Source organism: Gigantopelta aegis, chromosome 9 (assembly GCF_016097555.1).
Source record: "Gigantopelta aegis isolate Gae_Host chromosome 9, Gae_host_genome, whole genome shotgun sequence".
Lineage (NCBI taxonomy): Eukaryota > Metazoa > Mollusca > Gastropoda > Neomphalida > Peltospiridae > Gigantopelta > Gigantopelta aegis.
The window spans coordinates 20994726-21011391 of NC_054707.1; the positions used below are offsets into that span (position 1 = coordinate 20994726).

Genomic DNA, 16666 nt, shown 5'->3' on the forward strand with positions numbered 1-16666 from the left:
CCTCCCCCCCCCCCCCCCAAATAGCGGGTTCCCCCAATATAAAACCCTAGCTACACCAGTGTTTACAATGTGTCTACTTTTTGTATTATTTTATTTTGTTTAAACCGCAGTGACTAACGTCACCCCACCCTATCCTAGTAAAGCAGGCTTTCCTCTCACTTCAAACAACTTCCACTATGAAAACCAATAAAACCTAGAAAACGTTGTAAAAAATTTGTTTGTTTATACTTATGTTTGTGCTTATATCCAATTAAGGTTCAAGTACGCTTCCATGGGCACACACCTCAGATATCTGGGCTGTATGTCCAGGACAGAGGGTTAGTGGTTATTTGTTAGTGACAGAGAAGTCGGTGTAGTGGTCTTACACCTACCTACCCAATGAGTTGTTAAGTTGGGTGAGAGTCGCAAGGGGGCATGTACCCCCTCCCCCCCACCACCACCACCACTTTGTAGCTTTGTAGCAGCAGCGGTGGTTTTTATATTCATACATGTACATGTATTTATAATACACACACGCACACGCACACGCACACACACACAAAGAAAGTAACCAAAATGTCATGGGACCATACCTTGACCTCGATCGAGATTTCAACATATGTATCATTATATTTAGTTAATTAATTAATTAATTTATTATTACTCTTTTTTTCCCAGAAACGTGGACAACAGACATCAAAGTGGGTGAAAGCGAAGATATAAATTTTGTTTCACACTTATCAATATTCATGTGTACACTTTCATTCTCAAGATGTTACGTAAGCTGTGGAACTAATCCTACGATGACTAAAAACAATTTACACCGTTTAGCCTTGAGATAAAACGCCATCTACCGTCAGACTGTATCACCTGTTCAAACTCAACTATGGCGGGTATCCACGAAGGTCCCGAGTATGGGATCGGAGACTTTGTGCTCCTTCGGGAGCTTACAATGGAACATTTTATGGAAAATCTGCAAAAAAGGTTTGTCACTTGTTATAGATCATCATATTGAATGTTGTCATATCGTTTAAAGATGCATGAATAGAACTCGGCTATTTTGTTTCCGTATCTTGATTGAGCGTGACAAGTCTTGATTATTACAGTTTCTATTTATAAATCTATAAATCTCGATTTCCAAGTGCGTTACTTTGAAGTTTGATTTAAAGTGGCACTATCAGATATTAATTTTATTTTCACTTTAAAATCTTTTTAACATATTTCAGACACTTACACAGTGATTTAAAAAATCACAGCTTTAGTAAATAAATAAAAAATGCTAAGAAATGATAAACATAAAATTATTGAAATAACATTTATAGTCCGTCACACAGGGAACGCCTTTTTTCATACTATGATTAACTAGTATGAAATTTAGTACAAGTTATTTATTTCTGATCCGATTGATCTGTAAATTTCACACAAAAAATAGTAATTTTTTAAAATTTTATTTCCAAAACACATTTACTTTTCTTATATCAAACCAAACCAAAAATATTTTAAAGGGACATTCCTGAGTTTGTTGCAGTGTTTAAGATGTTATCGACTAATAGACTTTTTAACGACTGTAATTACATATCAAATATATATTTTTTCTGCATAAAATATTAGTGGCTGTATATTAAACGTGTTTCTGGTCGTTCTAATATTTGTACTACTACTAGGTTAAATTTCATTTTATTTCTTAAAAAATATTTTTTTCGTACGTACAAAATTATTTGAAGACAAACTCCAGTTTGGGCTTCTTACAAATATTGAGAGGACCAGAAACAAATTGAATATATAGACACTGATATTCTAAACAAGAAAATATATTAAATATGCAAGTTTAATTGTAGAACTATTTTATTAGTTGGAAACATCTTACAATGCAGCAAACTCAGGAATGTCCATTTAATAGAATAAATTTGTTTATAATTGTTAAAATAATCAACAGATGATTATCATTTTCTTACACACCCTATGGTGAGAACACCATGCTTTAATTGAGGATTGTCTGTTATTTCTTTTAGACTTTTACGTTCATCGGGGTATGAAAAAAAAAATCATATGCAAACTGTGTGAATCGGCAAAGCCGTTCTCACATAAGTTTGCGGATGATTTTTTTTGTTCATACCCAGATGAAAGGTTGCTAGTCACTTCGTACCATGGTCATTTCGTACCTAATTTGGTCATTTCGTACCATTGCAAAAAGTCATTTCATACCTTGGTCATTTCATACCATTGTAAAACATCATTTCGTACCCTAGTTATTTCATACCTTGGTCATTTTGTACCATAACTGAAAGTCATATCGTACCATGGCATAACAATTTATAACAATAACCCCAGGAGTGTCTTTTACAAAATAACATTAAATTACATCTATAAGATGCAAACACCTGCAACTGACTTCTGTTTTGACTTTATAAATCATTAACCATTTAATCTTGTCCATAAAAAATAATCTTTGTATAAACATGGTCCATTATGTTGTTTTGTTGTTTTTGAAAGTCAGACTAATTATCTAGAGCCAATTCACAAAACATCAAAGTTGGCAGTTATTAGTAAATACCAAATACGGCTCTTGTCAGGTAAAATGGAAATAGCAGTTGACCAATCTGATTAAAATTAGCTCTACTGGGTCTACCATGTAATAGTGGAGCTAATTTTAATTAGATTGGCAGTTGATAGGTATTATGGGTACATCAATAACGATATGCTGCACAATAACGTGTTATGGATTTCAAACTGTCCCAATAAAGTTTAAAAATAACAAAACAACTCTGCATTTATGCTGTGGTCGAATCGTTTTCTATATACTGGTATGACATGACTGTGGTATAAAATGACTGGGGTACGAAATTACTTTTCACAATGGTACCAGGCAGCATGGTACGAAATGGGTGGTACAATATGACTAGGGTACAATGTGACTATGATTCAGATGAACGTAAAAGAAATAAATTTGAATTAAACATACTAATATTGTAATAATAACACTAAAACGTCATACTTTATTTTCAATTATTTTTTATCCATAAACAATAACGCTCATTAAGACTTACCCATATAAATAATAAAATGACATCCCTGACGACGTAATTTTTACGTTCATCGAAACATGAACAAACTCCCGTTGCTACATCTGGACCAATGGGATGACGTTACGTTGACATAATGAATGTCACAGAAATGTAATTATTTATGGTTAACATGGTTGTTAACACATGTACATGTGTTAACAATTTCAAGACATACGACTGGCTGCTCAGTCCTAGGTGATGACCAGGTCTCCAATGCCATATAGTGTGACATATTTTTAACCTGACAATCATGTGTCTGTGATGCTTAATTAAGTCAGCTACAAACTTGTGCAACGGCTGTAAATAACGTTTAGTCGAAAAAGATGTTAAAATTTGCTTAAAACCTGGTTTTTGAGGATATGTAAGAAATAGAATAATACATCCGTGTCCTTTAGATACCATTTATTTCACAACTCGGTTTTCTAAAAACGTATCAAACTCGCTTTCGCTTGTTAGATACATTTTAAAACAACTCGTTGCGAGATAAATGGTATCTGACGGCCACTCATGTATTATTCTCTATATATTCAGTGCTACTGAGATTGTGTTAGATAAAACCATAATGGCAAGAAGGGTTAATTAGCTCTGGCACTTGCCAAATTTGCCAATTGCAATTTTTTTAGACAATAGGCAAATTTTATTTCAATTTGGCAAATAATTACATGTAATAATTGATATTTTGCTAGAAAATAAATGGATTTTTTATGTTTGTTAAATTTTCTATGTGCCCAGAGCTAGCTCTGGCAACACTTATGATTGTTGCAGCATTCAGTATTAGGCCAAATAAAAAAAAGAGTTGGTGATCGTCCCCGCCCATACCTGAAAAATGCACCCGCCCCTGAATTTATTATATTTTTTATTTTGTTATAAACTGTTAAAAATGCATCGAGATAACAATCACCAGGTCCATCTGGTACAACATCCAGGCACATGCGCTGTTGGCAGCTACTCCCGCAAACAAAATGGTCTCCAGGGTTTTATAAAGTTTTTCACAGAAAAAAAACACCCCCCCCCCCCCCCCCCCCACCCCCCGATTTGTGTGATCAAAAGGACGATCACCAACTCTTCTTTTTTTTCTCTTTTTTTTGGGGGCTTTATATGTAATTATACATATATACTCTGTATTTATGTTTAATAATTGTATAGCATGCTGTCCATAATGTTGGAAACTCTTTTGATACATGTATATATTGTATCTACCTATGTACATCAGATCCCTTGACTAATTGATAGATAGAGTACTCACTTGAAGTGCTTCAGTGATTCTAGGTTCAAACCCCCTTGATGGACTCATTCTCTGATTGGGTTTTATTCCAGTCACTTCCAGTGCTACATGACTGGTACACAGGCATATCAAAGCCTTACAGCTGTGGTATGTGCTGTCCTTTCTATGTGAAAATGCATATAAAAAGATCCTTTGGCTTTGCTGGTAATGGAAAAATATCTAGAATTGCCAAATATTTTACCTGTACCCAGTAGCTGATGATTTAATAAATCAGTGTGAACCAGTAGTGGTGTTATTATTGTTAAACAAAATAAATTTTAACTTTACTGAATACATTGACATCATTATTGTTACATACATGTACATAATATCAGGGTGTCTTGCAGAGGGTAAAACGGGTATGGCGCCATACCCGAATTTGTTTGCAGAATTTTGTTTTTAAGTTAACCTTTTGACAAAATTAATTACCCTTATCATTACTGTATTATTTTCTTAACCGTAACCATAAATTTAACCCATTTTCTTTATGGGAGAGGCCCCATCCCATACCCCCAATTGACTGGATGCATTCAATTCCATAGACCGGCCTCAGTGGCATCGTGGTTAGGCCATCGGTCTACAGGCTGGTAGGTACTGGGTTCAGATCCCAGTCGAGGCATGGGATTTTTAATCCAGATACAGACTCCAAACCCTGAGTGAGTGCCCCACAAGGCTCAATGGGTAGGTGTAAACCACTTGTACCGACCAGTGATCCATAACTGGTTGAACAAAGGCCATGGTTTGTCCTATTCTGCCTGTGGGAAGCGCAAATAAAAGATCTCTTGCTGCCTGTCGTAAAAGAGTAGCATATGTGGCGACAGCGGGTTTCCTCTGAAAAACAGTGTCAGAATGACCATATGTTTGACGTCCAATAGCCGATGATAAGATAAAAAATCAATGTGCTCTAGTGGCATCATTAAATAAAACAAACTTTACTTTACTTTTCAATTCCATAGAGCCATACCCCAAAATTTCCTTCTGGCAGAAACACTGGCTATATACATGTATACTAGTATACATACATATACATACCTGTATATTTAATTAATTTACAAATTACAATATCTACATATATGTGTTTTAAATCCTCTGTTTTGTAGGTTTGAACAGTCAAGAATATACACCTATATTGGTGAAGTTGTAGTTTCGGTGAACCCGTATAAACCGATGGACATTTACAGTGCCAAATATGTCGATGAGTACAAGGGCAGAGAGATTTATGAGAGACCGCCACACATTTTTGCTCTAGCAGACAGTGCCTATAAAACCATGAAACGCAGTTCCAGAGACACCTGCATAGTTATATCAGGTAGGTAGGTGCCACTAGCGTTTAGTCCCCAATTGGAGGGGACTATAGGTTTTGTCTCCATCCTTCTGTCTGTCTGTCTGTCTGTCTGTCCATCTGTCCATCTATCCCATAGATATATAGATATATATAGATAGAGAGAGAGAGAGAGAGAGAGAGAGATAGATAGATAGATATATATATATATATATATATATCTATCTCCAACCAGAGGGGACTATAGATTTCACCTCTGTCTGTCTGTCCATCCATCTGTACCACTATAGTTTTCCTGACTTTTTTTCGCAATGCCCAGAGATATTAATATACGACTGAAATTTTGTGTATAGCTTTATCATGTACTGCTGCAGATCAAGTTTGACTTTTTTTGCAATTGCTGAAGATATTCATCTGAAATTTATGAATAGGTTTTAGGTTTATCATGTGCTGTTACAGTGTGGGTTTAACTTTCACGGCAATTTACCTATTTCACAGAGTTATGACCCTTGAACTTAGAAGATATGAAATGTGTTTTTTCATCTCCACATTATAATTTTTGAATAATTTAACATTCTTATACCAGCCTCGGTGGTGTCGTGGTTAAGCCGTCGTTCATAAGGCTAGTAGGTACTGGGTTCGCAGCCCAGTACTGGCTCCCACCCATAGCGAGTACCACTACACCCTCTTTTCTCTCACTAACCCACGGTCCTGGACAGACAGCCCAGGTAACTTAGGTGTGTGCCCAGGACTGTGTGCTTGAACCGTAATTGGATATAAACACGGAAATAAGTTGAAATGTAATGAACATTCTTGTATTAAACATTTTCCGTCGCAAGATTTGAGATCAAATTAATGTAATGTGATGTCATTTGTGTACCTCCCACGCGACCTTGTAATCCTGGCAGGGATAGCCCCCAGTATTAATATTATTATAAAGTATTTATGGAATATTGCTTTCACCGAGATTATACACTAATAAAATGTGACCGCCAAACCAGTGTACATACAATTAATGCTGATAATAACACTGTTGTCATAGTTACTCTTCTGTTGCTATACATGTGTTAAGCTGCTACCGAGCTGCCCAATCCATGAATACAGAGAGCACAGCTGTTTGCTGTGGAAACAGGTTGTGTTGTGTGAAGCAACATTAGATGTCAACATCACAAATATTGAATTGTCCACTTTTCCTGCAATCGTCCACAGATGAAATGTTTGCAAATTAGCAGCAGTGTTTGCCGCAGAGACCGATAATGCGTGCAAGTCAAGGTGTGACATCTCTATCGCCTCGCTACATCCACGCCAATACACACATTTACCTCCCATGTCATTGTCATTATGGTTATGAACCCTGAGGAAATATTTGGTTACATTCATTGTTATATAGAGGATAATAAACGAGTTACCAGTTATTATCGAATTTATGTTCCGAGTGAAATAATTTTCAGTTGTCACAAGCTTTAGCGACATAAATTTGATAATTGGTACTGAGTTTGTTATTCTATTTATTACCTCAGCTATTTTTTTCTCTTAAAGCCTTTATTTTCCACACATATGCACGAAGGACAACCTGTATAGAAACGATATAAACCACTTTACGCACTGTTCTGAGTATTACTTTAACTTTGTAATTTAATCACGTTCATAGATAATTTTCAAAAACAAAAGTTCTCTTTATTCTGCTACAAAATCTATAAAGAATTGCATTAAAATGACATTTTGTTATAAATTTAACACCAAAAACAGAGAGCCGTAAATGCAAACTCTTTAAACTACATGACGTAATTTTTTGTTTGCCAAATCGTGCTGACGTCATATTTAGTACCGACAAGGTCATTGGTTTGTAAGCGTCAAATCAACAAATTGTTCGTTAGACCAATGTAGAATATTTCTCACTGAGAAAATATGAAAAATATTTTCCCTGTTATGAGTGATCGCTGGGGTAATAAATGATTATAATTATCTGTGTGCTTACAAATGCTTGGTAATAGACTTATAAATTTAAATCGCCAAAACTTTCTTTTTGTTATAAATTATTATTTTCATTTTTTTTCTTGAGATATTAATATAATATAATAATAATAAAGAGCAGGACCCCGCCTGCCCATTACCAAATTACTTTTAGCCAATTGCTAATTCTTATAAGTTACACAAAGTGTTTGCAACATTTAGTCTTTGGCTAATAAATATTCCTTTTAGTTTATAATGACACTCAAGTACATTATAATAATTTGTGGCTACCGGAGGTCTTAACAATATTAATTGACTAAATTGTGACACTTTTATCAACAATAATTAAATATATTTTTAAATGGTGGGTCAGGATGCAGTGAACTAAACCTTTAAATGACTGTCTCCATTTATATTTAAATACTATAGATAGAAGAAAGGTTTTCTTCTTTTTTTTTAGAAGAAAAAGTAAATATTTTGTTTATTATTACGTGATATGCTATGCAAGTTTCAGAAATCACGACACAGTTTTAAAACATTAAATATTAGTTGCTAATAATTTTTTATTAACCAAAAATGTTGCTAATCAAAAGTTTAAAAACAAAATGTTCCCTTGGAAAGCAAAACTTTGATGACTCATTTTACATACATTTCAATTTGTATGAGACAATCACAGGATGAAATATATAGCTACGGAAACCTGCTAAGTTGGAAATTACACATCTACCGGTATGTATACTGAGTCAAGCCCACAAACTTAAAGCTTTCTAGTTTTTCATTTACCGTAGGTCTGTTTGTCTGCATTATGAGTATGGTGCACATGGCGTTCACATCACTTTGGGTGTTGACAGAACACCCACGCTATGACCCTGTCTGTTGACTCAGAAAATTAGCCTGATAGTAAGTGGAACACATCGTACCACATGTTCATTTTTCATACATTCGTGACTGTTTGTTTACTGTTGGTGAATCCAAACCAACTTGAGTGTATTGTCAACTTGACCACTGTGGGGAAATTTATCACGACAAATGTTTGTGACTCAGTATGTACAGTGAAACCTACATGTACATGTATGGTCAACTGTCATGATCATATGAGGACATTCCAGAAGGTGGATGAAAACATTTCATTTGTTTAATAACACCACTGGAGAGCACACTGATTTATTAATCATCATCGGCATATGGATGTCAAACATTTGGTAATTTTGACATATAGTCTCAGAGAGGAAACCCACTACATTTTCCCATTAATAGCAAGGGATCTTTTATATACACCATCCCACAGATAGGATAGCACATATCATGGCCTTTGATATACCAGTCATGGTGCACTGGCTGGAACGAAAAATAGCCTAATGGGCCCACTCACGGGGATCGATCCCAAACTGACCACGCATCAAGCGAGCACTTTACCACTGGGCTAAGTCACGCCCCAGAAGGTCGATGAAAGGCAAGTCATGGGGAAAAAGAAAAAACCCGCGACATTTTTTCATTAGCAGCAAGGGATCTTTTATATACACCATCCCACAGATAGGATAGCACATACCATGGCCTTTGATATACCAGTCGTGGTGCACTGGCTGGAACGAGAAATGGCCCAATGGGCCCACTGATGGGATCAATCCCAGACTGTACGCTCATCAAGAAAGTGCTTTACCACTGGGCTACAAATGTACATTACACCTTTTTTTGTGGTCAAATGCAGATCCATCTTGGTTTAAACCACATTTATTCCCAATTATAATGCTGGTTGGGGATTGGCCAACAGGCATAATACCTAAAAGATCCATCTTTGGTAGTTATATGGCATATATTATAATGCATGTACATATCTAAAACATGTTTATCACAGATCAAGATAGTCATACTGACTGGAATTCAACAGTGCATGCCCATTGTAAAAAGTGTACTGAAACTAACAAAAGTGTCAAAATATCGATGTCAGTTTGGCGTTCATAGGGTACTCATTGTGTTTATAGTAGAATGCTTGGTGACAATGTCCAGCAAACTTGGTGTCATGCTGAAACTATGCAATTATAATCTAACAAAGCATTAACAAAATTTTGTTGTTAAAAACATACAAACTCTTATCACAGGACTAAAATACATGTACCAACTGTACCTGATGAGGTGATCAAATTTCTGGCGTACTTTGACAAGCATGGACACAAAGTTAAAAAGTTCAAAGTTTGTTTGGTTTAAGGTTATCAATAGAGCACATCAATTGATTAATCATCAGCTTTTGCATGTTAAATATAATCTTCCAAGGAAACCCGAGCTCTACATATTTCCATTGGTAGCAAAATATATTTTTGTAATATATTATGCAACCATTTTTTTTCTTTCTGGCAACTAAAACGTTTCATTCAGTCACCCCCTGGCAACTGAACCAAAATTAATACAAACAGATCAGTGAGGATCATGGTATGAGATGATTTGGGCGAACTAGTCAACACACATACCGTGTTTAAATGACTGTCTCCATGTATATTTATATACTATGGAATAGAAGAAAGTGGAATAGAAGAAACGTTTTCTTCTTCTTCTTTTTTAGAAGAAAAGTAAATATTTTGTTTATTATCACGTCGTGATATTCTACGCAAGTTGCAAGTTTCAGAAATCGCGACACAATTTTAAAACATTAAATATTAGTTGCTAATAATTTTTTATTAACCAAAAATGTTGCTTGTGAAAGCAAAACTTTGATGACTCATTTTACGTACATTTAAATTTGTATGAGACAATCACAGGATGAAATATACAGCTACGGAAACCTGCTAAGTTGGAAATTACACATGTACCGGTATGTATACTGAGTCAAGCCCACAAACTTAAATATACACATTCCTTCCCTTTCTAGTTTTTCATTTACTGTAGGTCTGTTTGTCTGCATTATGAGTATGGTGCACATGGCGTTCACATCACTTTGGGTGTTGACAGAACACCCACGCTATGACCCTGTCTGTTGACTCAGAAAATTAGCCTGATAGTAAGTGGAACACATCGTACCACATGTTCATTTTTCATACATTCGTGACTGTTTGTTTACTGTTGGTGAATCCAAACCAACTTGAGTGTATTGTCAACTTGACCACTGTGGGGAAATTTATCACGACAAATGTTTGTGACTCAGTATGTGCAGTGAAACCTACATGTATACTGAACAAAATAAGAAACTTCCGCTAACTTTGCTTGAACATAACTTGATGAAAACAAACCGGGGGAATAATTGTTATATATGCATTTAAAGAGTGTTCCATGATGCATCATTTGGTGCAGAAATCGTGGCCATAGATTAACAGAAACTGGGAGAAATTTTGACCAAGTGTGGTAGGGGTTAAAAAAAAAAAAACCCACTTAATAACGGGTATGACCACCTCTTGAATTGACCACTGCAGTGCATCGTAGGTGCATAAAATTGACTAAAGTGTTGATTTCTGCCTGTGGAATATTGTTCCATTCCTAAATGAGTACTTGACGGAGTTCGTTGACGTTAGCGGGTGGGTTGGGATGACGCCTCAATCGTCTGTCCAGACTATCCCAGACATGCTCGATGGGGTTGAGATCAGGACTTTTAATGGGCCAGTCATCAATGAAATCAATGTTATTTGTTCTAAGAAAATTTACAGTGTCTCTAGCTGTATGAGAGGTGGCATTATCATGCTGAAAAATCGAGATGTTGGCGTTGTTATGGAACAGAGGAATGACGTGATGAGCGAGAATGTCATCGTGGTAACGTTGAGCATTTAAATTGCCATCAATGATGACTAGTGGTGAACGATAACCATGGGCAATGGCTGCCCAGACTATGACACAACCCCCACCCCCAAAATGATCTCGTTCAAGAACACAACAGTCAGCATAGCGTTCATTTCTCCTATGGTAGACACGCACCCTGCCATCACCACGTTGTAAAGAAAATCTGGATTCATCCGAAAAAAGAACGGTATTCCAGCATCGCCGTATCCAACGAGTGTGTACACTTGCCCAATTAAGACGATTTAGACCATGACATTGCGTTAAAACACATCTGACGTAAGGATGTCGTGTATGTAAACCATTCTCCCGCAGACGATTATGAACAGTTTGCCCACTGATTCAGTTATTATGAAGCCCAGGTGTGTTAGCAGCAGTAGCAGTGGCAGTTTGGAATCGATTGTGCAAATGCGTGTTCATGATATAGCGGTCTTGACCACGCATTGTAACACGTGGACGTCCACGACGTGGCAAGTCATTGGTGCTTCCTGTCATTCGAAATCTTACGCGAAGATTTCGTATCGCTCGACTAGAACTCCCAACATGCCTTGCAACGTCTTCTGTCGACATGCCAGCATCAAGCATGCCAATCGCCTGTTCGCGTAAATTATTGGGTATTCTTGGCATACTAAAAATGCTACAATGTAAAAAAAACTTTAATTTTTTTACAAATTTTGAAGCGTTTTCGTTCACTTGACAACAATGTCAGTAAGACAAGTAAAACAAATTGACCGAATACTACACGGGACATGTCGAACCATGCATGCATGTGCAAATTGAATTTCACATCTACGATTAACAGTGCAAAAATAATCGATAAAATTCATGAATCCTGATAATACAGCTCAAGGCTAATACTACCTATATAATTTCATAACACAATGAATTCTTTAACACAACAAATACTATATGTACAAATCGGAAGTTTCTTTTTTTGTTCAGTATACATGTATGGTCAACTGTCATGATCATATGAGGACATTCCAGAAGATAGATGAAAACGTTTCTTTTGTTTAACGACACCACTGGAGAGCACATTGATTTATTAATCATCATTGGCTATTGGATGTCAAACATTTGGTAATTTTGACATATAGTCTCAGAGAGGAAACCCACTACATTTTTCTATTAATAGCAAGGGATCTTTTATATACACCATCCCACAAATAGGATAGTACATACCATGGTCTTTGATATACCAGTCGTGGTGCACTGGCTGGAACGAGAAATAGCCCAATGGATCCACTGATGGAGATCAATCCCAGACTGTACGCGTATCAAGAAAGCGCTTTTTGGGGGGTCAAATGCAGATCCATCTGGGTTTAAACAACATTTATTCCAAATTATAATGCTGGTTGGGGATTGGCCAACAGGCATACTGCCTAAAAGATCCATCTTTGGTAGTTATATGGCATATATTATAATACATGTATGTAAAACATGTTTATCACAGATCAAGATAGTCATACTGTGGAATTCAACAGTGCATGCCCATTGTAAAAAGTGTACTGAAACTAACAAAAGTGTCAAAATATCGATGTCAGTTTGGCGTTCATAGGGTACTCATTGTGTTTATAGTAGAATGCTTGGTGACAATGTCCAGCAAACTTGGGGTCATGCAGAAACTATGCAATTATAATCTAACAAAGCATTAACAAAATTTTGTTGTTAAAAACATACAAACTCTTATCACAGGACTAAAATACATGTACCAACTGTACCTGATGAGGTGATCAAATTTCTGGCGTACTTTGACAAGCATGGACACAAAGTTAAAAAGTTCAAAGTTTGTTTGGTTTAAGGTTATCAATAGAGCACATCAATTGATTAATCATCAGCTTTTGCATGTTAAATATAATCTTCCAAGGAAACCCGAGCGCTACATATTTCCATTGGTAGCAAAATATATTTTTGTAATATATTATGCAGCCATTTTTTTCTTTTTGGCAACTAAAACGTTTCATTCAGTCGCCCCCCCTGGCAACTGAACCAAAATTAATACAAACAGATCAGCGAGGATCATGGTATGAGATGATTTGGGCGAACTAGTCAACACACATACCGTGTTTAAATGAATGTCTCCATGTATATTTAAATACTATGGATTAGAAGAAAGGTTTTCTTCTTCTTTTTTTTTAGAAGAAAAGTAAATATTTTGTTTATTATCACGTCGTGATATTCTACGCAAGTTGCAAGTTTCAGAAATCGCGACACAATTTTAAAACATTAAATATTAGTTGCTAATAATTTTTTATTAACCAAAAATGTTGCTTGTGAAAGCAAAACTTTGATGACTCATTTTACGTACATTTAAATTTGTATGAGACAATCACAGGATGAAATATACAGCTACGGAAACCTGCTAAGTTGGAAATTACACATGTACCGGTATGTATACCGAGTCACGCCCACAAACTTAAATATACACATTCCTTCCCTTTCTAGTTTTTCATTTACTGTAGGTCTGTTTGTCTGCATTATGAGTATGGTGCACATGGCGTTCACATCACTTTGGGTGTTGACAGAACACCCACGCTATGACCCTGTCTGTTGACTCAGAAAATTAGCCTGATAGTAAGTGGAACACATCGTACCACATGTTCATTTTTCATACATTCGTGACTGTTTGTTTACTGTTGGTGAATCCAAACCAACTTGAGTGTATTGTCAACTTGACCACTGTGGGGAAATTTATCACGACAAATGTTTGTGACTCAGTATGTGCAGTGAAACCTACATGTATACTGAACAAAATAAGAAACTTCCGCTAACTTTGCTTGAACATAACTTGATGAAAACAAACCGGGGGAATAATTGTTATATATGCATTTAAAGAGTGTTCCATGATGCATCATTTGGTGCAGAAATCGTGGCCATAGATTAACAGAAACTGGGAGAAATTTTGACCAAGTGTGGTAGGGGTTAAAAAAAAAAACCCCCACTTAATAACGGGTATGACCACCTCTTGAATTGACCACTGCAGTGCATCGTAGGTGCATAAAATTGACTAAAGTGTTGATTTCTGCCTGTGGAATATTGTTCCATTCCTAAATGAGTACTTGACGGAGTTCGTTGACGTTAGCGGGTGGGTTGGGATGACGCCTCAATCGTCTGTCCAGACTATCCCAGACATGCTCGATGGGGTTGAGATCAGGACTTTTAATGGGCCAGTCATCAATGAAATCAATGTTATTTGTTCTAAGAAAATTTACAGTGTCTCTAGCTGTATGAGCGGTGGCATTATCATGCTAAAAAATCGAGATGTTGGCGTTGTTATGGAACAGAGGAATGACGTGATGAGCGAGAATGTCATCGTGGTAACGTTGAGCATTTAAATTGCCATCAGTGATGACTAGTGGTGAACGATAACCATGGGCAATGGCTGCCCAGACTATGACACAACCCCCACCCCCAAAATGATCTCATTCAAGAACACAACAGTCAGCATAGCGTTCATTTCTCCTATGGTAGACATGCACCCTGCCATCACCACGTTGTAAAGAAAATCTGGATTCATCCGAAAAAAGAACGGTATTCCAGCATCGCCGTATCCAACAAGTGTGTACACTTGCCCAATTAAGACGATTTAGACAATGACATTGCGTTAAAACACATCTGACGTAAGGATGTCGTGTATGTAAACCATTCTCCCGCAGACGATTATGAACAGTTTGCCCACTGATTCGGTTATTATGAAGCCCAGGTGTGTTAGCAGCAGTAGCAGTGGCAGTTTGGAATCGATTGCGCAAATGCGTGTTCATGATATAGCGGTCTTGACCACGCATTGTAACACGTGGACGTCCACGACGTGGCAAGTCGTTGGTGCTTCCTGTCATTCGAAATCTTACGCGAAGATTTCGTATCGCTCGACTAGAACTCCCAACATGCCTTGCAACGTCTTCTGTCGACATGCCAGCATCAAGCATGCCAATCGCCTGTTCGCGTAAATTATTGGGTATTCTTGGCATACTAAAAATGCTACAATGTAAAAAAAACTTTAAATGTTTTAAAAATTTTGAAGCGTTTTCGTTCACTTGACAACAATGTCAGTAAGACAAGTAAAACAAATTGACCGAATACTACATGGGACATGTCGCACCATGCATGCATGTGCAAATTGAATTTCACATCTACGATTAACAGTGCAAAAATAATCGATAAAATTCATGAATCCTGATAATACAGCTTAAGGCTAATAATACTACCTATATAATTTCATAACACAATGAATTCTTTAACACAACAAATACTATATGTACAAATCGGAAGTTTCTTTTTTTGTTCAGTATACATGTATGGTCAACTGTCATGATCATATGAGGGCATTCCAGAAGATGGATGAAAACGTTTCTTTTGTTTAACGACACCACTGGAGAGCACATTGATTTATTAATCATCATCGGCTATTGGATGTCAAACATTTGGTAATTTTGACATATAGTCTCAGAGAGGAAACCCACTACATTTTTCTATTAATAGCAAGGGATCTTTTATATACACCATCCCACAAATAGGATAGCACATACCATGGTCTTTGATATACCAGTCGTGGTGCATTGGCTGGAACGAAAAATAGCCTAATTGGCCCACTCACGGGGATCGATCCCAAACTGACCATGCATCAAGCGAGCACTTTACCACTGGGCTAAGTCACGCCCCAGAAGGTCGATGAAAGGCAAGTCATGGGGAAAAAGAAGAAAACCCGCGACATTTTTTCATTAGCAGCAAGGGATCTTTTATATACACCATCCCACAGATAGGATAGCACATACCATGGTCTTTGATATACCATTCGTGGTGCACTGGCTGGAACAAGAAATAGCCCAATGAACCCACTGATGGAGATCAATCCTAGACTGTACGCGTATCAAGAAAGCGCTTTACCACTGGGTTACAAATGTACATCACACCTTTTTGGGGGGTCAAATGCAGATCCATCTGGGTTTAAACAACATTTATTCCCAATTATAATGCTGGTTGGGGATTGGCCAACAGGCATACTGCCTAAAAGATCCATCTTTGGTAGTTATATGGCATATATTATAATACATGTATGTAAAACATGTTTATCACAGATCAAGATAGTCATACTGTGGAATTCAACAGTGCATGCCCATTGTAAAAAGTGTACTGAAACTAACAAAAGTGTCAAAATATCGATGTCAGTTTGGCGTTCATAGGGTACTCATTGTGTTTATAGTAGAATGCTTGGTGACAATGTCCAGCAAACTTGGGGTCATGCAGAAACTATGCAATTATAATCTAACAAAGCATTAACAAAATTTTGTTGTTAAAAACATACAAACTCTTATCACAGGACTAAAATACATGTACCAACTGTACCTGATGAGGTGATCAAATTTC

At 36.7% G+C, this 16666-nt stretch overlaps 1 protein-coding gene across 1 annotated transcript in view; it reads left to right on the plus strand.

The window, feature by feature from the left end:
* The first annotated feature begins 858 nt into the window (after positions 1–858).
* Positions 859–16666, plus strand: part of LOC121381090 (unconventional myosin-Id-like) — a 59426-nt gene continuing 43618 nt past the window's right edge. Inside the window, exons 1-2 of the mRNA XM_041510193.1 lie at positions 859–963; positions 5409–5617. Of these exons, the coding sequence (XP_041366127.1) occupies positions 866–963; positions 5409–5617 (307 nt within the window). The 5' untranslated portion in view covers positions 859–865. The remainder of the gene's footprint in view (positions 964–5408; positions 5618–16666) is intronic.